The sequence below is a fragment of the Trichoderma reesei genome (assembly GCF_000167675.1).
Source record: "Trichoderma reesei QM6a unplaced genomic scaffold TRIREscaffold_1, whole genome shotgun sequence".
NCBI lineage: Eukaryota > Fungi > Ascomycota > Sordariomycetes > Hypocreales > Hypocreaceae > Trichoderma > Trichoderma reesei.
The window spans coordinates 2,199,005-2,225,929 of NW_006711148.1; the positions used below are offsets into that span (position 1 = coordinate 2,199,005).

Consider the following 26,925-nt stretch of genomic DNA (forward strand, 5'->3'; position numbering starts at 1 on the left):
TTAATATTTTAAATTATTAAGACTTTTTAAAGTAAAGGATTTAGATTTTATATATATTACTAGCTTTATAGTTAATAAAATAATTAATTAACCTTTTAAGGCTTACTTTAAAATACCTTTTTTTTATTTTTACTTTTTAATCTTAATTAAGTATATAGGCCTTATAGCTATATATATATATCCTACTTTAATTAAGCTTTAAGTTTATATTAAGCTTTTAAATTACTAATAGGCTATATAAATAAAATTATTCCTTTAGTTTATATATAAGTATTTATATATTATAAATATATAAAAGGCTTATATTAAGTAAATAAATAGCTGTTAATATACTTTTTATTTATAGCTTTATTAAAAGGTTAATACCTTTTAATATTTTTATTAACTTTATAATAACTATTTACTTAAAATACTTAATTAAGCTATTTAACTTATATATATAAAAAGGCATAAGCTTAAGAATAATTCCTTTTTTATTTATTTAAATTTAAAAAATTATAATACTATTAATTATAATTATAGCCTTTTTATTATTTTAATAAATTTAATAAATTAATAGTTTAAATTACTTTTTAATAAATTTATTAAATTAAACTAAAGTATTATAAATAGTCTTTAACTACTTATTTATTAAATATTATATATATAGCTAGCTATTATATTTATCTTTAATTACTAAAAGCTATTTTAAGCTATTAAACCCTTTAAAGTAGTTTTAAAGATTTTAGTAAATTTATTAAAAAAGTTAAGGAGATATATACTTAAAAGGTCTTTATAAAATAACTTATATTATATATATTAGTATATATATAAAGTATTTTAAATACTTAGTTTTTTTAATTTATATATTTTATATATTAGCTATAAGCATTTATAACGCTTTTAGCTTAAAGTAACCTAATTATAAGTGCTATAAAAGTTTTATATTTTTTTAAGGCTTAAGGTAATTTTTACTAAGCTTTAGTATACTTATAATAAAAATAAAAAGTTACTTTTAAAGCTAATTATACTTTTATATTAAGTAATATATATATAATATATATATTTAATAATTAATAATAATATAAGTATAATAAGGCTTATATTTAAAAAAAACTAGATTATAGTATTTACTTAATTTTTTTAAAAGTATATTTTTACTAAAAGGTTTAAAATATAATAAGCAGTTTTATTTACTATATTAAATACCTTTTACTTTAAGCTTAGCTTTAAATATAATATTAATATAAAAACCTTTAATAATAGCTATATTTTTAAGTATAATATTTATTATATTAAGTCTTTCCTTACTATTAAAAACCTTCTTAAGCTTTTAAATGCCTTAATTAATAATTAGAATTTAGCTTATACTAGCCTTAACTTAGTCTTCTTTCTTTATTAAAATAAAAAAGCCTAGCTTTAATAAATCCTTATTACTAATTAAGTAAGTTAATTTATATAAGTTAAAGATAGTACTATAGCTTAATAAGTATACTTAGTTAAGTATTATATATATATTAGTAAGGCACTTTAAGCTTATAATTTAAGTATTTATAATAATAAAGATAGCTTTAATTAAAAACTCTCCTTCTTTTACCTTTAAGTTAGGAACTTTATTAAGGTTAACTTTATCCTTTTTTAAATTTAAGCATAGCTTTACTTAGCAGTTTTTAATAAGTGTATTAAGTATATTAGTAATTTACTTTTTATTTAAAAGTACTTTTAGTTTTTTATATACTTTACTAGTAATATAATAATATAAAATAGTATAATTCTTAAATACTTAGCTATAATTACTTATACTTTTAAAATAAAGGCACTTATACTTATTATTTTAATTATTATAATTATTATAATTATTATAATTATTATATTTATTAAAAGGTTAATTTTTATAATTTAAGTATTATTTAAGTATTAAATATGCTTTTTAGCTAATAGGTTTTTTTTTATAATTATTAAAAATTAATAAAAATATTAAATTATAATTATTAAAAGTTATAATTTTTTTTAAATTAGTATTAATATATTTCTTAAACTTAATAAGCTTTATATATACTTAGGTTAGTATATAATAAGCTTAAACTGCGCTTAAAAAGTTTATAATAGCTATATTCCCTTAAACCTTAAAAATACTATATATTATAGCCCTTATATATACTTTAAATTATTAAGTATACTATTACTTAAGGCTTAAATTTATATAGTATATATTTTTAAAAATAATATTATATTTATTTTTAACTAAGTCTTAAATACTTAAGTTACTTAATATAATAGCTACTTTAATTCCCTTAAAAATTAAATATATAAAGAATTTAGTTATAATTAAATCCTTAATTTTAAGGCTTATAATAATATATTAATAAATGCCTATATTAATTATTATAATAAGCTAATTTTAAACTATATTATTTACTTTTTTATATATTATTTTAATAATTTAATTATATTATTTATAATTAATAAGCTTTTAGTAAGCCTTTTACTTTTTATTAAAAAAGGGAGTAATATTACTAAAGCTAAAAATAATTCTTATATAAGCCTTAACTTTTATAATTAGTAAGTTAATAACTTTAAGTTAAAAAAGATTATTTAATTACTTACTAAGCTTTAGGTTAATATAAGCCTAAATTACTTTAATTATTATATATAAGTATAAAGTATAATATTAAGGAATTTAATAGTTAAGTAAATCTAGCTTAATAATAGCTAGTAATTTAATAAATTTTATAAAGTAGGCTATAGTCTTTATTATATATAAAAAAAAGGGATATATAAGGTATTATTTTTTATATATAATAAAAGTTATTAAAGTAATAACTACCTAGGCTTATAACTATTATAATACTTAAATAGCTTAAATTAAGCTTTAAAGAGGTTATTTTAAAATGCTTTATTTTTTTATATTAAAAGTAGCCTTTTAAGGCCTTATATATAGGTATTTAGGAAGCTATCCTCCTTTTTATTTTATTAAGCTTTTAATGCTATAACAGATTATATAATTATAGCTTATGCTATAATAAGCAGGTGCATATAAGTGTAACGCTTAATAAGCTTATAGGTGCATAACGTATAGCGTTTTAAGCTTTCTGCAACACTATTATTTACTACAGCATGCGGCATTGCACTAACGCTAAAACAGGAACTGAATTCTAACAGGACTCTTTGTTCCTGCGAGACCGCCACTCGACTAATACATTGCATCCTCCTCAACCTCCGCCGCCGCCGTCGTCGTATCTCTTCAGCCCCGATCCCCCCCGCGAGGACCAACAAGGACAGGGGCTACAATTAATACCCATGGCTTCCGTGCAGGTAAGATCGCATGTGAAAGGCCCTGTTTAGGACTGCCGCGCTTGACACGACCAATGATGCAATCGTGAAGCATACGCCCGAATTCCAGCCATTTGCTCAATGGAAGATGGCCGAGGTGCTCAGTCACGAAGCGGGCCGTCCTGCGGCGTAATGTATACTTCAAATTATCAAGAGACCATGCAAGATGAAGCAAGACATGCCGTTGACTCTTGAGCATCTCGGGCCGTGTGGGATAGGGAGACGAGCTGCTGGCGAACATTCTCTCCAATGTGTGCCATGGCATCAGAGATACAGGACAGCATGAGGAGAGAGTTACATGGCCACTCTCATACTCGTGTTACGAACACATCTTGCCAGATCTGAAACCTAACCCCAATGTGGCAACTTGCTGCAAAGCCGCCTATACAAGTCCATATGACCAAGTATCTGCACCATGACTCCACGCAACGCTGCAGAGCAGAAGTCCCTTGAATCTGCATCACTTATAGTATTTCATGCCTAATTCCATCCTTTGCGCTAAAACAGCCCATGCCGAAGCGAAGTACATAGTGATACTATCATGGAGCTGATTTAATGCTCGTGGAGGGCGTCACGGCTCATTGTACAGATGCGAAATGTAGAGAATGCAGGAGAATGCAAGAGAACGCAACAATTATACTATCCATGCGGTCTACTGCAGTGCCGTCACAAACTCCGCGGACTTTCTGTTGTCCTCCTTGATGAAAAGTTTTCATGTTGGGATCCGGCAACATACGGCATGCATTACGGTGATGGCCTCATCGCTCTTCGGATAGAACTTTCTTGCTTAGGATGGGACACAGTCCGTTCACTCCGGGGGTACTCCGGTCTATTAATCGCGAGACAATGGCCTCTTGATGTTCCCACACAATATCAAACGAGAGAAAGATGACCATGATAGTAACAAGCGTTCAAGAGGAGAGCCTCCATTCATGACAACGGCCTTAGGGTAGGCAAGCTGCGTGAAGTGTCCTGTGGCTCGGCTACTAGAAAGTGTGTGTGCTTGTGTGTGTGCAGCATTTGAGGTTCCCTGACGGCCCTTTAATTCCACGCATTGGCTTCTTTAATTCGATAACAAGAATTTGCTCTTCTACAGAGTATCAAGTATATGCGTCATAGCGTAGTTCTATGCCGAATACGAAGAGTGACATGTTCCAGACTGTAATTCAACTCATAACATCTGATATCAAGATACATTAATTGCAGCCATTCGACCTAAAGACACAAGCCCATGCGCCATATACATTTCGTACCCATGCTGAAACATGCATCATCCGACTCAGTTGTTGTTGCCAATCTCCTCCTCCTGGTCCTCCCACTCGCCATCCTCTTCCTTTTGCTCATTGACCTTGAACTCGGCATCGCCCGCCAAGCCCTCGCTGTCGAAGTCGTCCACATCCATATCACTGTAGTACTCGTAGTCATCCTCGTCATCCTCCTCCTCCTCCTTGTCCTTGTCGCCGCCCTTGCCTCCCTTCTGTGCCGCCTTCTGCGCCTCCTTGGCCTTCTTCTTCTTCTCCACGTTGGCCTTTTGCTCGCGGCGCCGCGCCTCCTTCTCCTGCATCCGCTTCTCCCACCGCTTCTCCAGCTCCTTGATTTCGGCGGGCGACTTGTGTATGTACTCGTGCCACATGACCTTGCCCGAGCACATGCCCTCTTCGACCTTGGTCAGGCGCAGCCGCATGCGGGGCCCCAGCTCGACGAGCTTGACCACGTGCTTCTCCACGTGTGCCTCCTCGACTTCCTCCTCTTCGCCATGTTCCGCCTTGGCAGCGCGGGCTTTGGCGGACAGGACCTTTCGAGCCGCGGTGTCCTGGACCTCGACTTCCGCGTCCGTGTCGACTTCGCTGCCGCTCGTCGCGTCCGAGACGTAGCCGTCGCCGCCGTCGCCGCCAATCATGTAGTCTGCAATATCTTCGAGCTTGCCCAGGTTGGGCATCTGGCTCCGTCGGCTGGTCTTGGTGCCCAGGAAATGCTCGGCGGCTTCGATCCGGCGCAGCGGCTTGGAGACGCCCGAGCGCCGCGTGGTGATGGCATAGTGTCGGAAGTTGAGGATGAAGGTGCCGTCGTCCTCTGGCGACTGCTCTCGGTTCAGGAGCAGTACTCTGCGAATCGTCTTAATTGGTGTGGTCTGGGGGTTGATTGGGGGAAACATAGATGAGAAGACGGTGGTGGCTAGTGATTCAAGGTGCTTGGGGACCTTGGACTTGGCGGTGGCGCCGGGGCGAGAGAAGCCGTTCATGACCAGCTGTTATATTCGTCAGTGTCAACTCCAGCTTGGGTCGTTGCAGGTGTCCTTCGTCCTTACCAGAGGGGCGGCAAGGAATTCTTTGCCCATGCCCTTGGGATGCCTCTGAATCTTTTGGATATCCTTGCAGAGAGAGTACTTCTCGACCCGAAAGTTCAGCGTAGGTCCTCGGGGCGCCAGCGCAACTCGCATGTTGGTGTTTCCTCCTTCTGACCGCGAAAAGAGCAGCAAGTGTGTCACTCCCAACGGGCCGCACATGACAACGTAGTCCTTCAACCGGTTCCCCCTCCGCTCCTTGAGCCTGCTGGCGGTCCCAGGCTCCATGACTTTCCGCACATCTGCTGCGAGCTGGCTGACGCTTGAACCGACCTCTCCGGCGCCGATTCGGATGACCATGCTCTTGGGATCGCGGGCCGAGGCATGTCCGGCTGAGTTGGGCTGCGGGTTGTTTGCGCCCATGTGGGTGCGCTTCTTGACTCTTCGTTTCGCCATGGCTAAGTGACTTGTGTGATGGTTGACGGATAGATCGAGATTTGTTGTGAGGCGGACGTCCAATCGATCGTCAATATCAGAGGAAGAGAAAAAAAAAGTTCAAGCAGACTGAGCGATAAGCGCTTATCGGTGATGCAGCGACCCACCAACTTTTTTTCGAGCTTCGAGAGTAGCCCGCTCATTATGCACTTATGCAATTTCTACGAGGAGGAAGACTGTTTCGAGCGCATAATATGCATCTATAAGGTACTTGCAACAATGGAATCAATCTGTAACTTTTCCCTCTTAGATATTTTACCAGTTTGTCCCTGTTATTTTACTTATCAGCTAGGGAGATCGCAGCACCTATACCCTTTTAAATCATGATCAGTAGTTGAAAGCTACCGGACAAGTCTTCAGTGGCTCCAATGCCTATCCTACAATTTGGACCAGAATTCCGTTTGAGATATCCTACCTGATAACTGCATCCTGCATATCAGTGCAGCCCCGCTTTCTCGCTCTTGACCGGGGTTCATCTTTCTGCATCCTGATTTGCTGCCGCAACGTCGAACCCAGAAAAAAGTTGCTGGATAAAGGCTTCCATCTTCCTCCGTCCAGGCAAAACTCGATATCAAGACACACAGAATCAAACACAATGAGCGGCCCAAAGAGACAAAAGACCGCGCACGATGCGCCGGCAAAGCGCCAGAACGAAGAAGCCGAAGACAGCGCCTCTCAGTCATCTCACGATGCGCACACGGAGGAAGAATCAGCGACTCTCGACGTTGCTTCCACTGCCGATGCTACGGAAGCGCCAGAGGAGCCCAAGACGTTCAAAGAGCTGGTAAGAGATCTTCTATGCACCATCCCACAGACCTTCTCCTGTCCTGTTTCATTATGGCTGACGCATCCTAGGGCATTGTCGATTCATTATGCGAAGCCTGCGAGTCCCTCAACTACAAGCGTCCCACGGCCATCCAAGCCAAAGCCATCCCCGTCGCCCTCCAAGGCCGCGACGTCATTGGCCTCGCCGAGACAGGTAGCGGAAAGACTGCCGCCTTTGCCCTCCCGATCCTGCAGGCCCTCCTCGAGAAGCCCCAGCCGCTGTTCGGACTCGTCCTGGCGCCCACGCGAGAACTTGCCGCTCAGATCGGACAGTCGTTTGAGGCTCTCGGCGCCCTCATCTCGCTGCGTTGCGCCGTCATCGTGGGAGGTCTGGACATGGTCCCTCAGGCCATCGCCCTGGGCAAGAAGCCTCACATCATCGTCGCCACGCCCGGTCGATTAGTCGACCACCTGGAAAAGACAAAGGGCTTCTCCCTGCGCTCCCTCAAGTACCTCGTCATGGACGAAGCCGATCGCCTGCTCGACATGGACTTTGGCCCCAGCATCGACAAGATCCTCAAGTTCATCCCCCGCGAGCGCCGCACATACCTCTTCTCGGCCACCCTGAGCTCCAAGGTCGAAAGCCTCCAGCGGGCCAGTCTGAGGGACCCCGTCCGCGTCAGCGTCAGCTCGAGCAAGTACCAGACCGTGTCGACCCTGCTGCAGCACTACATCCTCGTGCCGCACAAGCGAAAGGACACGTACCTCATCTACCTCGTCAACGAATTCGCCGGAAAATCAATCATCATCTTCACCCGCACCGTCTTCGAGACGCAGAGAATCGCCATCCTCCTGCGGACCCTCGGCTTCGGCGCCATTCCTCTCCACGGCCAGCTGTCGCAGTCGTCTCGTCTCGGCGCCTTGAACAAGTTCAAGGGCGGCTCCCGCGAAATCCTCGTTGCCACCGACGTCGCCGCCCGTGGTCTGGATATCCCCGCCGTCGACGTCGTGCTTAACCTGGATCTGCCGCAAGACTCCAAGACGTACATCCACCGTGTCGGTCGAACGGCTCGTGCTGGTAAATCCGGTATCGCCATCAACATTGTCACGCAGTACGATGTCGAGATTTATCAGCGCATCGAGGCCGCGCTGGGCAAGAAGCTGGACGCTTACCCGACCGAGAAGGAGGAGGTCATGGCTTTCCAGAGCAGAGTTGAGGAGGCGCAGCGGGAGGCCAGGATCGAGATGAAGGCCTTCCTGGAGAATAAGGGCAAAGGCAAGGGCAAGGGCAAGGCAAAGGCGGGCGGATCAAAGAGGAGGAGAGACAACATGGATGAGGAAGAGGGTTAAAGGCGATGGCTTACACGGAAAGAAGAAGAAAGGAAAAGTCTTTGCGGAATTATAGGCGCTATCGTGTCAGGCAAACGAAAAGGTGTTCAGGTGGAATTTACATTTAATATCTGTATAAATTTCAAGCAAGGTACGAGTAATATGCACACATCTTCAAAGACATGGAGAGTCTCATGTTGAGGTGAAAAAAAGGAAATCTTTGCTGAATATTCGACAACTCAATTTAATTCAGTCCGAGCCAGTAGTCGCATCCTAAACCCCCATCCCTGCAAATAAGCAAAGTAGTGCAACCTCCCCATCTATCCTTCCGTTGTATAAAGTCCTGACACGATGATGCTGTTGCTTTTCCTGTCGTTAAAAGATAAAGAGAAAACTACTTGTAATCCTTCCCAAAGAAGTCTTCCACCCCCTCTGGAATCCAATAACCCTATGTTCCCATATCAAGAGAGTCGTCCGCGTCTCGACGAGGCGTTTGCGGCTCCGCCATCTCCGCGTCTTCAGGCTCGTCCCCATGCCCTCCTTCCTCATCCTCGTCTTCTTCTTCTTCTTCTTCTTCTACATCTTCGTCCTCTTCATCCTCTTCATCGTCATGGAGGTCCTTGCTGTGGTCACCCTCATGTTCTTCTTCGCCCTCCTCAGCCTCTTCGGCCTCTTCGGCTTCATCCTCTCCGTGCTCCTCCTCATCATCTTCGTCATCTTCATCCTCATCTTCTTCTGCCTCGTCACCCTCACTCTCGCTATCAGCATCCTCGCCACTTGTCTCACCACTCTGAATGGTGCGTCCCAGATGCGGAAACATCAAGCTCGGCGGCACATCCTCCTCGTAGTCCTCCGGAACATCACTGAGGTCACTGTCCACAGAATCTTCCAGGGTATGCGCATCATCGCTCTCGAGCTCTTCCTTGTCCTCCAGCTTTGAGTCGTCCTGGCCATCGTGGCCGTCCTCCTCGTACGCATGCGTATCAGGCATATCGGTGTCCTCCCCTGCCTCTCTCCGAACTTGCGCGTCTGGCCCTTCGTCATCACTGTCGACGTCGCTGACACCCGCATTGGGCGTGTGGCTCCCGCGCTTAGCGCTCGACATGCTTCCCACTCGGCTTCTAGGCAAGGCCGATTTGGGCGTTTCCAAAGACCGAGTAACCGCTTGCTCCGCCTTACGAAGGACATCAGGCCTTCGAACACCAGTCTTGCGGACCCGCGGCGCCGCCTCAGACTTCTCGCCTTCCAGCGGCGTCGCAGTGCCCGGGAGGCTGTCGTGAGTGCTGGGGGGATTCAGGATGTTGCTGAGGGAACTGGTTGGCTTGGACTCAGCCTGGACCTGAGCATGAGCTGCAGCCTCAAGCTTGGCCGCAATCTCCTTGGCCTGATTGCGCTCCTCAATGATCTTGCTCGGCTCCTGACCGGGCAACGTTGCGGCTACATCGACGTAAATCTTGGCGTAGCAGTCGTTGATCAAATCATCGATTCCGGCAACCTTCATCAGATTAGCATTGAGTTTCTTGAGTTCGATAGCCTCCTTCATGCATATGAAGGCTGGAATGTTGGCCTCGTCGCGTGTGGCCCATTCGGCGATCCTCTCGCTGATGATCTCAAACTCCTCGGTGGACAATGATTTGAAGGCGTCGTCTGTAGGATGCGGTATGTCGTGAGCATCTCTCAGCAGCTTCAGGTACGCCATGCAGCATGACTGCCACAGATCGACAAAGTGGTAGAAGTCTGCGCCCTTCTTGCGGAGACGCCGCAGCAGCTGCTCCAAGTTCGTCTTGTCGGCCATGACCACAAGCAGATTGGTCATGAACCGCACATATTGCTCGGTAAAGACATGATGGCGGCCTGGACGCTCAGCGTCGCATTTCCACACATTCATGACCATGGTCTTGGTGAACATGTTCTCTCGCAAGATACCAAAAGCAGCCTGCGCGGCCACCTTGTCGCTCACTTGTGCCCCTTGGCTCTCGTCGAACAGGATCTTGGCGTGGCGTGCAACGATCCGGTGCTGCCAGTTAGACTTGTCCTTCTCCTTGAGCTTCACAAGCGTGGGGATAATGTATTCCGTCCAGTCTGCGGGCTCCGAAAACGAAGCAAAGACGTCATCCGGACTGAACTGCACGCCAAAGGGCTGCTCCGATAGGATTTGTGCTCCTTCTTTAGCAGGGAGGTCCCCTCTCATCACAAGTTTGTGTACAATCGAGACGATTTTGTAGTGCGGCTCGAGAATCGGGTCGCTGTGACGGGACCTTCTCGCGTTGTAGGCGACCTTGACGGCGTCTTTGAGCGCTTTGAGCACCGTATTGATGCCAATCTTGGTGTCCCTATCCTTGCTGTCGAGCTCTTCGTCTGGCGTCTGATACATCTTCCAGTAACACTTGGCCAGCATGTACGGGTTCCTATGGAGAAGGTCAGTTGCTGTTGTCCCATCAGATCACAGAAGGTGCAAGAAGCATAGGCTAAACTCACTTCCAGTTGCCCGGCTTCCGCTCCATGGCCATTCTAAACAGCTTCGCAGCAAACTTCCACACTTTATATTCCGTCATCTGCTCATGGAGGATCCTCTTAAATGTTCCCGACCCCATGTTCTGAATGAAGAATCGTTCTTGGTCAGAGTGCTGAAATGGTTCCATGGCAAATGGCTCCCGGCTCGAGGCATACAGACGCATCCCGAACTTATGGTACAGGTCGTGTAGCGGATCTTCGTCGGTAGCCTCAATCTGTTGGTACCGAGAATGTGACAGGGCCAATGTGTAGCAGTGGATTGCGTTCCTCTGGAACTTGACCAGTTCTGCCCGGTCTTTGTTCATCTTGTCGGCGGTCCACAGCACAGCCTCGTCAAGATCATAGTCGAAGCATTCGGCCAGCCGGAACCATGACTCCCAGCTGTCTGAACTGAATTGCAGCTGCAACCTCAAAAAGGTCGCCCCGATACGGAGATCATCCGTTGCGCCCGGAGTCTGGCGTCGGTTCAAGTCCACAGCCTTGAACTTTGTCAATGCTATCATGCCAAGCAAGAAGAACCAGCCGTGCTTCGCCAGAGCGGCTTCGGGCGTGTTCGTCGACACAGCATCCACCGTCACCTCTCCGACCAACGCTTGATAGAGTCGAAGAGGATGGATGGGCTTTTTGACGAGTTCCGTGAAGTTGCGCAAGTTGTGGATCATTTGTGCCGTGGACTTTGGCTGGCCAATGGTCTGCTGCATATGGTCAATTGCAGTCTTGAGATCCGACTTCAAGAGGTCCTTCATCGGCATGCGGTTTGCTAGAATCATGACCTTTTCCACCAGCTGCATCGTCTGGCGTTTTTCGAGCTTCTCGTGCGGACAGCCATGATCTTGAACCTCCCACGCTCCAACTCCAAGCTTGAGACCGTACAGGTCATAGACCACTTGCGGCAGGTAGTCCTCCCAGTTTTCGATATTCTTGTTCTTAAGCAGCTCCATGCGCATGACCTTGAGGAAGATCTTGTTCGAAGCCTTACAACACTTTCGAAGACCAATCACTTGGTGTATAGCGGCGAGGAAGTCTGCCAGCTCCTTCTCCGAATCAATCGAGTCATGGAGAGGCAGCCCTGCCCTGAACATGGTGAACTGAAGAGACCAGGTGCGCACCTGCATTTCTCGCAGCTTGGTGATGAGAGACTGAAAGGTCGAGTTCGAAGATGGTGCCGTCTTGACCCCTATCTTGACCTCGTCTTCGTATAAGAACGCAACGTGAAGAATTGAATTCGCCTTGGCAATGGCGCTGCAACTTGACTTGAGATGATCATCATCGATGATGTCGAATGCCGAGGAGTCGTTCAAAGCCAACGTCAAGGCCTGGATCAGCAGCTCGTCGAGAGACTTCAGCGTTCTCATGTAGAGAAGCAGGCGAGACTCATCGGGGAGCTTGGCGTACTTTTCACTCTCCAAGTCCGCCACAATCAGCTCAATGCTTCGGAGGAGGCATGAGAACCGCTTTGTTGTGTACTTTATGGCTTCATACGCATCTCCCAGTCGTGACCAGAGAAACAATCTCAGCTCGGTGCTGCTGCTGCTCAAGAACTTCCACAAATCACGCATGCCCTGAGTGGCGCAGTCCGATATGCGTTGCTTGTTCTTCTGCTGTTGATGTTCCCCCAATTCAAGGGGAGAAGATGCCTCACGCTCTGGCGCCTCCTCTGGCCTCTCCGCAGATATGCAGACGGACGAAGGGTTGAGGACAGGCTCCAGTGTTTCAATGACATGAACGGGACTTTCCATACCTTCCTGAAAAAGGCTGAGGAAGAAATCCATGGTGGTGAGCTTGGAAATTTCCCGGTCTGCCGCGGCCGGGGAGATTGTGGGCATGACCACGTTGTTTGGTAGAGTCAGCGGCTCGACTTTCTCCTCGGTTAGAAAATCACGAAGCGACGTCCACAGCAAGAGAATGTGCTCCCGAACTGGGTTGTCTGAGAGCGATGACACCAAGACGGATGCCCACAGAAACCTGACGCATAGGGGATCAGCTGGTGGCCGATCCATCAGGCGCACATAAGCTGACGCCAAATCCAGCCACCGCTGGAGTCGGTATTTGGTTTCCATGCGGGTTGCATAATCCACGGCACTGCTTGGGTTGGTGATTCGCTCGTAGATGTCGATGTAGAGTTCAAACACCATGGGGATTAGAGATTCCAGCTCCGCGAGGGCTTCCGGGGACGATTCTGTCTGCAGTGCCTCCGAAACTAGGGTGTAGAGCGATGAGTCGGCTGCGTTGAGCATCTGCACAACCGCTCGTTTCATGTCGTCGGACCACTTGAAGGAGGCATAGCTCGAGCTTATGGTCTTCATCCACTCGAAGATAACATCGTGACTTGTCATCTGCTCACCTCTCTTCTCCACTCTCAGCGCGAAATCTCTCAGCCCTTTGGTTTCGTTGAAAGGAACAGTGACAGCTTGATCCTCGGAGCCAGTCTTGGCATGCTCCAAGAAAGACGAGAGCCCCAGAGTCGCCTGTTCCTTCTTGTTAAGAAAAACCATGGCAACATCTTCCTTGAAGTCAGCGATCAGCGTGCGCAGATCTTTGGCCCCGACACGAGTAAACTTGGACGACCGATCTTCCGCCACGCACAGGTTGAGCATCTCCTCCAGATAATCAAAGGTCCCTTTATCCTCGACTCCAATGACTTCCAGCAAGTGCTTGGTCATTGCAAACAGATGTTGGTCAGCTTCCTGGAAAGGGCGCAGTTGGTTGGCTATCAGAGTGCTCGGATCGGGGGCTTCTTCGGCCTGCGTGGTCTCGGCTCTCCTTCGAACTCTCTTGCTTCTCTTCTCCGTCACGTTCTCTTCATCGGCGCCGTCTGGGAGTCCCGCGGCGGACTGTGATCGCTTCCTCGCTGACTGTGTGGCATTGGCCTCCTTTTGTGTCGCATCAGCGCCTTTGCCAGCGTCATCGGCACCGTCGGACCCTTGGCTCCCTTTCGATTCCCGCGGCGGCGTCGCTGACGCCTTTGCCTTGCTGCCATTTGTATCTGAAGCCTTTTTGTCTTCGGAAAGAATGCCATTCTCGGGTCCGTTGCTGGCCTCATCTCGCGATTCGTCCATGTCCGTATCCTGCTCGGCAGTTTGCAAGATTAGTCTGCATATCTCCAAAGCATCCTTAGTGCTCTCGGCACATTTCATGAGCTCAGATCCAAGAGCAGACCAAGACTCGACATTCCTGCTCGACACGTCCAAGTCGCTCGATATGGTAACACTGTCATCAGCGCTGCCGTTGTCCAGAAGCTGTTTGGTGATCTGCAACTCCGCTGGCACTGACAATGTCGCAGTCGGATCTGGCAGAAATGGAATGGGGTCGAGATGTCGTTTCAGCAGCGCTGGCAGCTTCTTCTTTATCCAAGGCGCCATTGCCGGATGCGACAATGCCATGTCGTCGCCGAGGAGATTCAAGTACATCTTGAGCTGCTCGCCCGCCAAGCTCTCGGCGAGAGAAGGAGGTTCAACCTCCATCACGGCAGGGTCGTCATCCAGCTCTATTGCAGCTTCCAGGCAGTATCGCTTGATTCTTCCGCTGTTCAGGGCGCCGGCAAATCTCGCCACTTTTCTCCAGAGCTCCGGATCTGAAGGATCCTGGTCCAGCGCAGCGGTCCAGTTGCCGAGTATCTTCTTCCCATGGTCGCTGGAATAGTAAAGCTGAAGCTTGCTGCCCCAATCAGGGTCTGCGTCCCTCTCATCTTTAAGCTTGTCCAGATAAAACTGCCCATAATTCTTGTAGGAGAGGTAAAGCGCAAGAGCAAGACTAGCAGCCACTCCATCTGCGCCGCCCGCGGCCACATCGAGTCCGTCTGCGAAGAATTCGGGTGCTGAGGTGTCTTCTGCCTGGCCATCAGCCTGTAGCTCCGCTCGCTCGTAGTCGGTCTTCGCTTCTCGATACTTGAATATCTCGGACTCGAACAGCTCGTCGTAGGCGGCACTGGCTGCTTCGCGGGACCGCGGGCCTTGCGCGTGGAGCTTCAGCGCATTCTGAAAGCGCTTGAGGGCTTCATCTACCTGCAGAAAGCGTCAAACTGTGTCCTGTTTCGATCTCCGTCCATCAGGTGCGCATGTGCAACTCACGTGAAGCTCCTTGGTGGTATCGATCTGCTCGTCGAGGTTTTCCTCAGGCTCGAGATTGATGGCCTGAAAGGCGGGCTGCAGCAAAGGGTCAGGTCAGCATGTTATCGTACAACATATTATAAAAGGACGAGGTGATCAGACGCACCATGATCGCAAGCGATATGCGGACGCTGACAGGGCCAGCATTCGCAGAGTCGTGAGGTGAAGGTTGGAGGAAGCTGGAGTTTCATCTGGCCCTGAATGACGTTCGAATACATGTACCGGCTCAACTGGCGCGTCGCGTAAATTCAATTCAATTGGCCCAGCCGAGGCGATAAGATCAAATTACAGCAGTGACTTCGCTTGACTCTCAGCGCGGCAAGTGCTCTGTCGGTAAGTAGCTTGAGGGGGAGGTGGCGCACCAGCAGCTGACTAAGAGCGCTGTGGCCGCCGCTGCAGCCCCTGCGGTGCCCCCCCAAGCGACCCCCAAGCCCCCCCGTACCTGGCCTTGCTGGCATCGAGATACCTGGGCTGTATGTATGTACATGTGCCGTACACGTGCAGGTGCCAGAACCAGGGCGGAACCTTGAAAGGCCGGTCATACGTGGTCAGTGTCCAGTGCCCCGGCAGCCATCGAATCCTTGCTCGAAGCTTCAAACAGCTGCTCCAGCCACCGTCTGCGCAACTCCAGCTCTGCATCTGCGTGGAACCGCTGCAGCCGCTCTTCATGGTTGCCGCAGCTCTCAATCGCCCCCGGAGCAGCTCGAACCCATTGATCGCGCAGCTTCAACAGCCCCGTTGCCGCCATGGTTGCGCCGGCAGTGCCTGAGTGAGCCTCCCGCGATGCACGCAAGCTCCAGACAAGGGCGCCTAACTCTTGCTCAGGTTAACCGAGGACATCCTCCACGAGTCGATCGACGCCAGGACAGAACAGCTTGCGGCGCTGCGAGAGCTGGGTCCGCCGGATCTGGTCCATCTCGTGAAGCAGGCAGTGCGCAATCCGGGCAAGCAGGTTAGCGATGGCGACGATTTCCAGGCACGAGACAAGCAAGCTAAAGGGTGTTGATTGCAGACCGGCGTCTACCATCACGTCACGGGTGTCGATGCGTCGTCCTCGGCCAGTCTTGCGGCTTATATCAACACATTGACGTACCGTGACCATGACCCGAACACAACCACCAGGATTGTCGAGGGTGTCTATTGGTAGGTGGCAGAGATCGATGCGACCGTTCCGCAACATGGGAGGTGCTGACAGCGCAAAGCTGCTACAATGCCTTCTCGCGCCTGGACATGCGCGTGCATGTGTCCATTCCCGGAACCGTCGAGAGCTACTGCGTCGACGAGCGAGGCGAAAAGCGAAAGGCGTCAGACGACCTGTGGCTGGAGACATATCTCTGCAGCGTCCTGAGAGCATATTCCTACGCCGACGATGGTAGCGGAGACAGCATCCGCAAGATTGTCGGCGTCCGCAGATTCAATCCCGTCACCAACACCGAGACTGAGCATCGCTTCCTTAACGCGGCTGAGCAGCTCTTCTTCCGAGGCAAGGAGATGGAATGCATCACGGACTTCATCAGCATTCAGCTAACATCACGTAGGATGGCAACTTGGATCAGATTCCATCGTTCAAGTGCCTACAAATGTGTCGAATCATCTCACCACTGGGCTGCTCAAGTACCTCGAGACGACCGGCCGATATACATCCGGCATCAACCTCTTCGAGAAGCTCCGAACTCAGAGCGTCGAGGTCGCTTCACTGCTTGCAAAGGTTCTGTTCATGGGCAATGAAGAGGTGGCAGGAGTCAAGGTTCTGTACCAATCGCTTCAGCAGACTCCCATGGACTACGTCATGCTCGACACGCAGGCAGACTTCTTGATGAAGAAGGCTCTCAAGGCCGATACGATGGAACTGAAGGAGGAGAGGCTCAAGATGGCTCTTGGGTGCGCAGACCGCAGTACGATTGCTGCACCTAGCGAGTTCAGCACTTGGGCCAGGCTCGCCCAGGTCTACGTCGCTATGGAGGACTGGGAGAATGCTCTGACGATACTCAACTCGTGCCCCATGTTCACCTACCAGGACAAGGACTCACCCATGATGCCCGAGCCGAGAGACGTTCATCTCCCTACTCTGCCCGAGACGCGCCTTGACGAGATTGACAGCGAACCGGAGTCTAGGTACTCGGAACAGGTCGACCCGAGTCTGTTGAGCCTGCGGGCAGCGTCTTACCGCGGCACATTCAAGAAGGCGTACAGTATATTGACGGAAATGACGTCCAAGATTGGTTGGGATCAACTTCTCAAGATTCGCAGCAACGTCTTTGTCATGGAGGACGAATACCGTACTGAAAAGCAGGAGGCTACCCAGGCTGCTCAGCCGATGCGGAGTCCGAGTATGGATGGCCTTCGGGGCACGCCCGACCCAACTACGAACGGAGACGAGGGCTCGGAGAATGGCGAGAAGCCCGCTGAATCGGGCGCGTCAACTCTGGCCCCCAACGGCGAGAGCAGCGGGGTCGAGAAGCCTTCCAGCACTGTGGACCCTGACGAAGTCAAGGCCGATGCTGAAAATGTGAGTCGAATGCGCAAGTTGAGGGGCGTTGCTGTTTATTGACACCAGGGGGTATAGGGCACCAATACTGACGACCATCTCTCCAAACTAAACACTAAGCGATTGTGCGAGCGTTGGCTCGACAGCCTATTCATGGTTCTTTACGAGGACCTGCGCGTCTACACAATTTGGCGCACGCAGATGGCTCAGTACCGCGCCCAGCAGATCCAGTACAAGAAGTCGGCCGAAGAGTGGGAGATTCTCGGCTCCCTCGCCGAGCGTCTGCAACACTTTGACGAGGCCGCCGAAGCATATCGGGCGTGCCTGTCCCTGCGCTTCAGCCCCAAGGCGCTGGCAGGCGTGCTGCGCGTCTTTGAGAGGACCAAGAGCACCAGGGAGACGGTGGCGGCGGTGATTCGGCTGGTCACCTGGCAGTACAGGTGGTACAGCGAGTTTAGCCCAGAGCTGCTTCACACGATCCGAACTCTGATTGAGGACGAGGGCGCCGTCAAAGTCAGGAGCATAATCCAAGCAACAAGCCTTCCGCAGAACGTGCTCGACCTGACGCACCACTACGCCGCTTTATGCGCGACATTCCGCAGCAGCGGCACCGATGGCTAATAGGGAGGAGAAGGAGTGGCTTGAACGGGGGACCGGCTGAGGTGGAGTTGGGCGGGCTTTTGAAGAATAAAAAGAGGTGCATGTTGGAACGGACGTTATCGGCTAGCAGTGATGAGTTTGTCTTTATTTCTGCGGATATCAAACAGCCCTGCAACGGATCGTGTTATTTGTACGGGTTAGTTGTAGGTAGAACTTGAAGTTGAGGCTGCTTATATAATGCGTGAAGATGGAAGCTTGGAGTTGAATCTTCAGACGTCACCGCGGGGCTTTTCTTTTCCGCCTTAGGTACGGTACTTTCATTCGGTGAACAAAGTTTCCATTGGCAGCGGGGTAGCCTTTTCATCGTTAGACTTGGCTGTACCCAATTTTTTTTGATTCCATCACCAAGCTCTTTTTCTTTGCTTTCTGCATATCTACTTTCTATATTCGCAGCAATCCTTGACTCCGGGTTCTCCTACAGGTCATATCATACATCCTTCGAGCTTCGCGATGGCTTCATCATCTACTGGCGGCGCCCCTGCGATGACGGCATCGTCGCCGCCCGTCGTCGTGTGCGTCGGCATGGCAGGCAAGCTTCCCTCAACATCAATCGCCTGGTGCTCCGGTCGTCCAATCTAACATGAGGGGGCATGTCTCCCACCCACAGGTTCCGGAAAGACGACCTTTATGCAGAGAATTAACGCCCATCTCCATGCAAAGGGAACGCCTCCCTATGTCATCAACCTCGATCCGGCGGTCCTCAACGTGCCCTTCGAAAGCAACATCGACATCCGAGATTCAGTCAACTACGAGGAGGTCATGAAGCAGTACAACCTGGGGCCCAACGGCGGAATCCTGACGTCGCTGAACCTCTTCGCCACAAAGGTCGACCAGGTGGTGAACCTGCTGGAGAAGCGCGCAAAGCCCGATCCCCAGAACCCCAATCGCAAGCCCATTGACCGGATCCTGGTCGATACGCCCGGCCAGATCGAGGCCTTTGTGTGGTCAGCGTCGGGAACTATTTTGTTAGAATCGCTCGCATCGTCGTTTCCTACCGTTATCGCCTACATTATCGATACGCCGCGGACTGCTTCGACATCTACGTTCATGTCCAACATGCTCTACGCCTGCTCCATCCTCTACAAGACCAAGCTGCCCATGATTCTGGTCTTCAACAAGACAGATGTCAAGGACGCTTCATTTGCCAAGGAGTGGATGACGGATTTCGAGGCATTCCAGGAAGCTCTGCGCCGCGACGAGAACTCGGACGTGTTTGGTGGCCAAGAAGGCTTCGGAAGTGGCGGAAGCGGCTACATGAGCAGCTTGCTCAACTCCATGAGCCTTGTGCTGGAAGAGTTCTATTCGCATCTCAGCATGGTGGCCGTCAGCTCCCGAGTTGGAACTGGCATTGACGATTTCTTTGAGGCCGTCGAAGAGAAGCGCAAGGAGTTTCTGGATGATTATCTGCCGGAGCTGGAGCGACGGAGGGAAGAGCGGGAAGAGCGCAAGAAGAAGAGTCGCGAGCAGGAGCTGGAAAAGATGATGCAGGGCATGTCGGTCGACGTCAACAACGTGGCCGAAAAGGGACCTATCAAGGTCGGCGCGGACGATGACGATGTGGATGTGCCGAGCGACAACGACTCCGACGATGATGAGGACGATGAGACGACTACGGAGGGCCTACAGGCCAGATATGCGGCTGCCGTGGACGGCCAGGACCATGGCGTCTTGGGAGACGCGAGCTTTGCAAAGTACCTGCACAAACAGCGGTAAGAGCGCAACCTTGGGTTTTTGAAGAGGCGTTACGGGTAGTTTAGGCGTTTTGGAAACTTTAGGTGAACACAATTGGGGTGGGTGCGAAAAAGGGACTTGGTCATGTTTGATATAATCTTTTTTTAAGGTTGCGCCAAAGCAAGAAATACAGGCGTCTCTCTAGACGCGGTTGCAGAACAAGTAATATCGAAAATTTTCCCTGGTATTAAGAATAGGACTCCCTGTGGTGGTGCTCTTGATGATGCCTGATTATTCTCCCCAACTCCTCGTTGCGTGTTGTCTATGTCGTCTCAATCTTTCCAACGCCCTTGATATCGATATTCTCAGCGTGCCTTTCCTCCGTCAAACGTAACTCTATCGCCTCAACGCCTATCGAGCCTCAAACTGCACCATTCTAACGCAAAAAAAGTCAGCAAATTCTTTCTTCTCCTCGCCCTCGTCCCTCGCAACGCAAAGCGTCCACGGCACAAAAAAAGAGGCAAACTCACCGCTTAGTCCGCTCCTTGTACAGCACCCTCCCCGCGCAGTGCGGGCACGCGACCAGCGCGTCCTTGCTGAGGGTGACGTTGCCGCCGCAGTCGCCGCAGATGTAGGTCATGACGGCGCGGCTGTCGTGACGCTCGCCGCCGGTCGCGCCGCGGGAGATTGCGCTGGCGGAGGCGCCGGTTGCGGTGGGGACTTGGTACTCTTCGCGAGGCATCTTTTATTATTATTATTTTTCTATTCGTATGTGGTGTTTTTTTGTGGGAAAAGAGATCGTAGGAGGCAGTGGAAGGCTGGTGGTTGTGTTTGCGCGGGATGGACGTTGGCGGGATGGAAGGTTATGGTCGGCCGTATATGGAGGAGGAGTGGTTTGAGAGAGAGAAAAGTGTGGCGGTGGAGGAGAATTTTGTCCGGCAGAAATTAGGCGGTGGACTACAAACGGAGCGATGCCTTATTACGTGAGGTGAGTGACAATGTGCCGATTGGGAAGCCTTCCAGCTGTGTTTTCGGTGGGCATTGAATTTCTGTCTGCGAAGTAAACCAGTAAATCAGCAATTCAACAGTTCTCTGCATGCCGGTTTCATCAATCGTGACCAAACTATTGAGTCTTGCACGATCAATGGTTTCCTCCTGATCGCCTTGTCCATCTATGGGCGACCTGTCTAGGTTCCAGGCTGGACCCAGTTCGGCCAGTGTCTTGCGCTTCACATCAGGCAACCTCGGCAATTGAACCAGCTTGCCTTGTCAAGCAACACAACGACATCCCGCTCTCTCGCCCGTTGCACGAGAATCTTCCATCTACCAACTGACTACTGCAGGGGACCGACAAGACACACAGGAGACCCATTACCAAAGTATCATGTCATTGAATTGCTGCAATTGAAGAGCAGCAAATCGGGGCTGCTGAACACCGAAGGGCTCGTGTTTGCACGGGCGCCCACGTTGGCGGTGCATGTGGTTTTAGCCGCACGTACTACCTACATACTACCGCCGTTTTCTTAGCGGTTGCTGGGATCTTTGTCGATTTGATTACCTTTGCGACAAACAGTCATTCGATCCCGGCCGAGCTTTGAAAGGACCATGCCCTGCGATTCTGGCTGACGGCTGTGTCATTTCCTCGAGTCAAAGCTTAGAAAGCAGAGCAGCAGCAGAACCAGGAGAGACGAGTTCCTCCCTCTGTCTCGTGTCTCTTGAAGACGAACATCATCATCTCCTCAAACAATCCGCCGGCGCACCACCCACTACCGAGGCATCATCACATCACCACCAACGAGAGAAACCTCAAGGTCCAGCCTCGCCCAAGATGCACACCTCGTTCGACCCGTCCCTCCCGCCTCCCACGATCCGCGAGGAAGACTGCCCGTTCTGCGCCATCGCCGCCGCGCACCCGCCCTTCGACCCCATCGACCCTCCGCACCCGTTCCCCTCGCCGCCCTCGGCGCCCACGTCCTACGTCGTCCTGTCCACGCCCGCGCTCATCGCCTTCCTCGACATCCTGCCCCTCAGCCACGGCCACCTGCTGCTGTGCACGCGCGCCCACCGGCCCAAGCTGACCGACGTGACGGGGCCCGAGGCGCGCGACCTCGGCGGCTGCATCCGCCTGCTGTCCGCCGCGCTCGTCCGCGCCACGGGCATCGCCGACTGGAACGTCGTCCAGAACAACGGCGCCGCCGCCGCCCAGGTCGTCCCACACATGCACTACCACTTGATCCCGCGGCCCGAGATCCGCGCCAGCGGCCGCTACCGCGAGAGCTTCACCATGTTTGGGAGGGGCCAGCGCGAGGAGCTGGACGAGGACGAGGCGGAGCAGCTTGCCGAGGAGCTGAGGCAGCAGATTGCCGACATCCTGAGGGAGGAGCAGGAGGATGGGGAGAGCTTCTTGAATAAGCCTCCGAAGCAGAAGCTGTAGCGGGTTGGGAAACTTTCTGGTTGCGTTTTCTTCTTTCGTCCTTTGGTCTTTTGTTATGTCGTAACTGCGCTGGCTTTTTGTTTGAGTTCGTGCTTTGTTTAGCTCCTTTGCGCACATCTTGAGCGGCTTGCATACGATGGTGGCTTGAGTTCTGACAGAACGGCTAGAACGGCAGCTTTTTTGCATGGAAATTGCGTTCAATTGCTAGAGCGTTGTCGTGTTACGCTGAGCGCAGAGATAGATGGAGTGATACCTTCGACATCCATAAACCAGATTCCAATTGTATATATTGTATTGTCGCTGCACTGAATTGATCCCCTTCAAACCAATTGCCTTGCAGCATGATGCGGAAGCTGCCGTACGTCACAAGAGTGACCCCTAGGCGCACCGAACTGGAACTCATCAATTAGAACAAAGATATGCGCATTGACCGAATTGTTCACAGCACGTTTTCACTGTTGCTTGCACAGGACAGCGACCAATGGAAATCACATACACAGTGAGGGACACTGAGCATCACACGCCGTGCGACAAGAATATGAGCCTCAATGCCTCTTGGGTGCGTTGACTGCTGTTTGACTAAGAGAACGCTCTCCATCCAACTAATGGACTATCGAGTTGTTCCGGCATCACCTTGCATTCAAAATGCCAACGTACATGACTGGTAGATGACACTCATTATAGCCAGTAAACCACCAGGTAATCCCTGTGTCGCCGACCCCGAAACAAAGGAAGGCCAAAAACCGAAAGACATCTGAAAGAGTTCCTTTTACTCGTCGCCTCCAGCAGTCACCGCCTTGGGCTCTGGCGTGTCCGTCGCCTCCGTCGCCTTGGCCGCCTCGGGAGCCTTGACGGCCTTGGCCGGGGCAGACGCATCGGCCGTCTCCTCTTCGGCTTCGGGCACGTCGGCCTCTTCGGCGTCGGCCTCTGCTGCGTCTTCTCCCTTCTCTTCCTCTTCGGCCTTCTCTTCTTCTTCTTCTTCTTCTTCCTGCTCTTCCTTCTCCTGCTCTTTGGCGACGTCGCCGTTGGCTTCCTCGCCTTCGTCAGCGGTCTTGCGCTTCTTGTGTGGCGGCTGCTTGCCTGCTCAAGGTGTTAGTCATTGTAACGTCACATTGCTTTCACTGTAGTAGTGTCTCAATTTGGCAGGGAATGAGAGCCCTGGAGGGAGTTTGGCGGTAGTGAGTCGTCTCGCCTACTGCCGAGGACGAACGCTCTGATGTTTTGGCGTCACTCACCGTTCACTGGGGCATCCGCAGGCTCAGCCGCTTCTTCGGCGTCTCCCTCTTCCTCTTCGTCGCCCTCGTCTTCCTCTTCCTCCTCTTCTCCGTCGTCGTCATCATCGTTTTCATCCTCGTCGCCGGTGGAGACATACCTATCGCAAGAAGCTGTTAGCTCAATCTCTCCATATCTATGACGTTTTGCTGGTGGAAGCAGCTGTAGCTATCTACACTGGTGCCAGAGTGGGACACAGGCTGTGCGAACCGCGGCCCACCCGCAACGCTCAATTGACACCCGGGTCCATCTCGGTCGCTGATCCAGCAACGGCCAAAAGCTGAAACGGAGTGCTCTCGTCACTTACTCTTCTTCCTCTTCTCCATCGTCGTCTTCGGGGAGGGAGACGAGCTCCTCCTCGTCCTCCTCGTCACGGGTGCGCTTCCGGGTGGACATGGTGTGGACTTTTGTGTGTAAGACGGATGAGATGGTGTACTGTAGAAAGTGGACAAGCGAGGCGCAATTGACGGTGGTAGGACTGGGTCGAGAGACGCTGGGCAAGTCCAAAGGAGAGGGGGGGAATGGGGATGCCTTTTATATGTGAGGCGGATCAAAGAAAGAAGAAGAGGAAGAAGAAGAAGAGAGAGAGAGAGAGGAAGGGGAAAAAAGAAAGACAAGGTAGGGGAGAGTGACAGACTGCGAGAGCGCGACAGCTAGACTCTGGGCTGGAGGGAGGGGGAGGCCGATCCAGTCTTACTCCAACCCGGTACAAGCAAGGTACCTCACACGCTGCGCGGTACCTCGAGTCTCCAGGCCAGCCACCTGCAGGTGGTTCTACATTAGCAGCGAGTCTGGGGCCTTGGGGCAGGAATCGCGACAGCACCAGGCTCTCACAGGGTACCGCCGGGTACCGTAGCTGCTGACCCAGGTACAGCTGCGTTGCTACGACTATTACAGGATGCGCTGTCCAAGGTAGGGGAGCTGCAACGCTTCCATGGCACGGAGAGGCTTTTGTGTCTTTTGTCGTCTTTGTTGGCGGAGTGTGAGCCGCATGTTAAAGTACACCGATAACAGCAGCGAGGTACCCCAGAGTCGCGGTGGTGGGCTTGCGCCCAGCCTCAGCAAGTGAAGGTCTGGCGTCATCACCAGCAAGCTCCAGCTCCAGCATCTCTTGGAGACTTGAGCGGCGCTTAGGGTGGACCAGAGGCGGTCCAGTAGGTACCTGTACTTTCTGTGTACGAGACCAACAAGCTTAGAGACCAGAAAACCCGGCAGGCAGCCAGAAGGACGAGAAAATAGAGAAGCGAGAAAGTGGGCGCGAGGAGCAGAAGCGGCGCGAGGGTGAGCAGCAGCAGGACTGGCAAGGTCCGGCGTGGGAGGACCGTGGAGGGGATCGGAGACGCCCAGCCAAGGCCCCAGCCTCCTCCTGTAGGTACATGTACCTACTTGTGCGTGTACTTTTCGTAGGCGAGGCCTGGCCGTTGCTTCTGCTGCTGCTTTGTTAGCCTTCGAGGTATTACAGTACGATTCCAGGTTCTGTTCTGAGCCTCTCCGGCTGCTAATACTAAACAGAATCCTGCTGTCACTCCCAGCGACTCGGGGGCGTCTCTCTAACCAAGCTGGAACCGACCAGTGAGCTCCCACAGCCAATCAGGCCTGCTCGAGCCTGTCCAGGGCCAGCTCCGCGAAAGCTACGACGCGAATGCGGAATAGAGTCACGCCCTGGGTGTCCACGCAGCTCCAGCTCTCTAGGCCGGAAACGGGCGGCCTAGCCAGAGGGGATTGAATACCTTACCGATCCATCAAGAGACGGGACGCGAGAAGGGACGCAGAGCAGGCCAGGTTGGAGGTACCAGATTCGCGCCCAGCAGGTACAGGTACAGTGCTGTGCTGATACTGCATCACCCTCCGCAGTGGACGGATGGCCCTCTTCAGGTTTGGAGCCTCGAGACTGGAGGCTCGCACTCGTCCGTTCAGCCCCATCCAGACTGCCCGTGCAGAAGAGGAGCCAAGTGGGCTTCAGTGAGCATGGAAGCTTCAGCTTCTCCCGAACAATACCTACATGTACGTACCTGCAGCCCGTCATCGCGATCAACGAATTGTATCATCCTGCCACGTGACGCCCGCTCACTCGATCGACTCTGGTCTTGTTCTTTTGCTCCTCTTCCACTTGTCGGCTGTGTGAGTTTGTGTGTGGGCGAGATGCAAGATCAGTGAGATTCAGATTTCGTGCCCTTTCAACTGGCCAAGCTCTCGCCTGCAGCGCCTGGCTTCCACCGCCGTTTCTCGCATTTCATGCCCTTGGTCAAGCTCAACAATGATAAGCGAAGAAAAAAGAATGCAGCGACTGAGTAGCATGAGGACATGCAACAGCAAACTCGAGGTGGCGTGAATGAGCCCATATCCATCCATATCCAACCACCAAGAAACAGCATCGAGTGGTGGGGGAACACTGTGCTCTCTCTCCTCTCACTGCCTCTCTCTGCCTCTCTCTCTCTTTCTCTCTCTTTTCCTTTTCCTCTGTCGCACCCCCTGATGCACAGCAAAACGGGTCGCCCGCCTATCGCCGGATCGCACCAATGCACGTTGTCCTGCCCGAATTTCCCCTTCCAGACACCACATTCTCTGCTATTCGGCCGTCGGCGGCACTACAGTGTCAAAGATCCACTTGGAGCATTCAGTGGTTTGCCATACAATTCTGGGGTAAAAGGCTCCCAGGTTGCTCGCGTATAGGCATGTATACCTAGTTGATTCAAAGAATCTGTCATAATGCGTGACGTTCGCTTCAGCTATTGGGCTTTATTCTGCTGTATCTCTAGTGCGGCCTCTGAGTGCATAAAGTTCATGGAGTTTTTTATGACATATGACTTATTTAAAGGCCTAAGAGGAGATGCTTAGAGAGACGCAAATTCGTGCTCGTCAAGTAGCACGTTCTCGACAGAGTAACTCCCTACGCCCTCATATGGACTCTATTGTCGCGACACACAGAATGCGTATCTATTGTCTAGTGTCATATAATATTCTCCAGGTTCTAACGGGGAACTTTGAATATCATGGTAGAAAGTATACCTAATTCGTACATGTCGGACATTGATCAAATGCCGTGAAACTCATACTAGCTCTCACTCCTCATTCCACCCGATGAACGTGCTATAACTGCCAGAGCGCAACATATCAGCAATACGAGGCATGTTTCCAGCAATGCGCAACAGAACTATCCGCCCTTGTGGACTTTCCTGTGAGTTTTGCAGTTGCACGGATAGGGCCCGATGTTGCAGGGTATCGCCTGCAAGAACAGCAGGCGTAAGGTGACAGAGGGAAGACGAGAGATAGACGGAGATGTGAGGATGAGAACTGCCATGGCCGACACGGATGTCCTGCCTCAAGAATTCCATATTCCGAAATGGAATTCTTCTGAACGCAGTCAGAGTGACCTCGCCCCCCAAACTCAATATCAACCCGGAAAGTATTCGCAGATTTGGAAAGGGTGGCAGATGCTAGGTATCTGGCATGGATTGGCTTCACGATTGAGTACACAGTCACTAAATGACATGAATTGGGTTCACGATTGAACACATAAGACTAAAAGTGTAGCACTCTTTAGATCAAAAGATGGATACTTGCAACAATTGGATTAAAGAGTTCGTCATCG

The 26,925-nt window shown here is 50.2% G+C and overlaps 8 protein-coding genes across 8 annotated transcripts; 4 read left to right on the forward strand and 4 right to left on the reverse strand.

Annotated features, from left to right (window-relative positions):
- Positions 1–4,523: 4,523 nt before the first annotated feature.
- TRIREDRAFT_74158 (uncharacterized protein) lies at positions 4,524–6,114 on the reverse strand. Its single transcript, XM_006961707.1, has 2 exons — positions 5,621–6,114; positions 4,524–5,560 (listed from the first exon to the last, which is right to left on the reverse strand). Exons 1-2 carry the CDS (start codon positions 6,050–6,052, stop codon positions 4,592–4,594), a joined length of 1,401 nt encoding a protein of 466 aa, XP_006961769.1. The 5' UTR covers positions 6,053–6,114; the 3' UTR covers positions 4,524–4,591.
- A 572-nt stretch (positions 6,115–6,686) lies between these two features.
- TRIREDRAFT_74162 (uncharacterized protein) lies at positions 6,687–8,295 on the forward strand (the record flags this gene model as incomplete). Its single annotated transcript, XM_006961262.1, has 2 exons — positions 6,687–6,875; positions 6,947–8,295. 2 exons carry the CDS (start codon positions 6,687–6,689, stop codon positions 8,204–8,206), a joined length of 1,449 nt encoding a protein of 482 aa, XP_006961324.1. The 3' UTR covers positions 8,207–8,295.
- Positions 8,296–8,633: 338 nt separating this feature from the next.
- Positions 8,634–14,917, reverse strand: TRIREDRAFT_102973 (uncharacterized protein; the record flags this gene model as incomplete). The annotated part of the gene is made up of 4 exons (XM_006961708.1): positions 8,634–10,593; positions 10,664–14,703; positions 14,770–14,844; positions 14,915–14,917. The coding sequence occupies 4 exons, from the start codon at positions 14,915–14,917 to the stop codon at positions 8,634–8,636; spliced, it is 6,078 nt and encodes a 2,025-aa protein (XP_006961770.1).
- A 455-nt stretch (positions 14,918–15,372) lies between these two features.
- On the forward strand, positions 15,373–17,917 carry TRIREDRAFT_74163 (uncharacterized protein; the record flags this gene model as incomplete). Its single annotated transcript, XM_006961263.1, has 6 exons — positions 15,373–15,577; positions 15,634–15,760; positions 15,821–15,951; positions 16,011–16,342; positions 16,365–17,317; positions 17,375–17,917. The coding sequence occupies exons 1-6, from the start codon at positions 15,555–15,557 to the stop codon at positions 17,915–17,917; spliced, it is 2,109 nt and encodes a 702-aa protein (XP_006961325.1). The 5' UTR covers positions 15,373–15,554.
- A 489-nt stretch (positions 17,918–18,406) lies between these two features.
- Positions 18,407–19,669, forward strand: TRIREDRAFT_54521 (uncharacterized protein; the record flags this gene model as incomplete). Its single annotated transcript, XM_006961264.1, has 2 exons — positions 18,407–18,466; positions 18,542–19,669. The coding sequence occupies 2 exons, from the start codon at positions 18,407–18,409 to the stop codon at positions 19,667–19,669; spliced, it is 1,188 nt and encodes a 395-aa protein (XP_006961326.1).
- Positions 19,670–20,038: 369 nt separating this feature from the next.
- On the reverse strand, positions 20,039–20,369 carry TRIREDRAFT_102976 (uncharacterized protein; the record flags this gene model as incomplete). Its single annotated transcript, XM_006961709.1, has 2 exons — positions 20,039–20,063; positions 20,158–20,369. 2 exons carry the CDS (start codon positions 20,367–20,369, stop codon positions 20,039–20,041), a joined length of 237 nt encoding a protein of 78 aa, XP_006961771.1.
- A 918-nt stretch (positions 20,370–21,287) lies between these two features.
- Positions 21,288–22,061, forward strand: TRIREDRAFT_119812 (uncharacterized protein; the record flags this gene model as incomplete). Its single annotated transcript, XM_006961265.1, has 1 exon — positions 21,288–22,061. Exon 1 carries the CDS (start codon positions 21,456–21,458, stop codon positions 22,059–22,061), a length of 606 nt encoding a protein of 201 aa, XP_006961327.1. The 5' UTR covers positions 21,288–21,455.
- A 596-nt stretch (positions 22,062–22,657) lies between these two features.
- Positions 22,658–23,810, reverse strand: TRIREDRAFT_119813 (uncharacterized protein). Its single transcript, XM_006961710.1, has 3 exons — positions 23,641–23,810; positions 23,297–23,433; positions 22,658–23,141 (listed from the first exon to the last, which is right to left on the reverse strand). Exons 1-3 carry the CDS (start codon positions 23,727–23,729, stop codon positions 22,831–22,833), a joined length of 537 nt encoding a protein of 178 aa, XP_006961772.1. The 5' UTR covers positions 23,730–23,810; the 3' UTR covers positions 22,658–22,830.
- Positions 23,811–26,925: the final 3,115 nt, after the last annotated feature.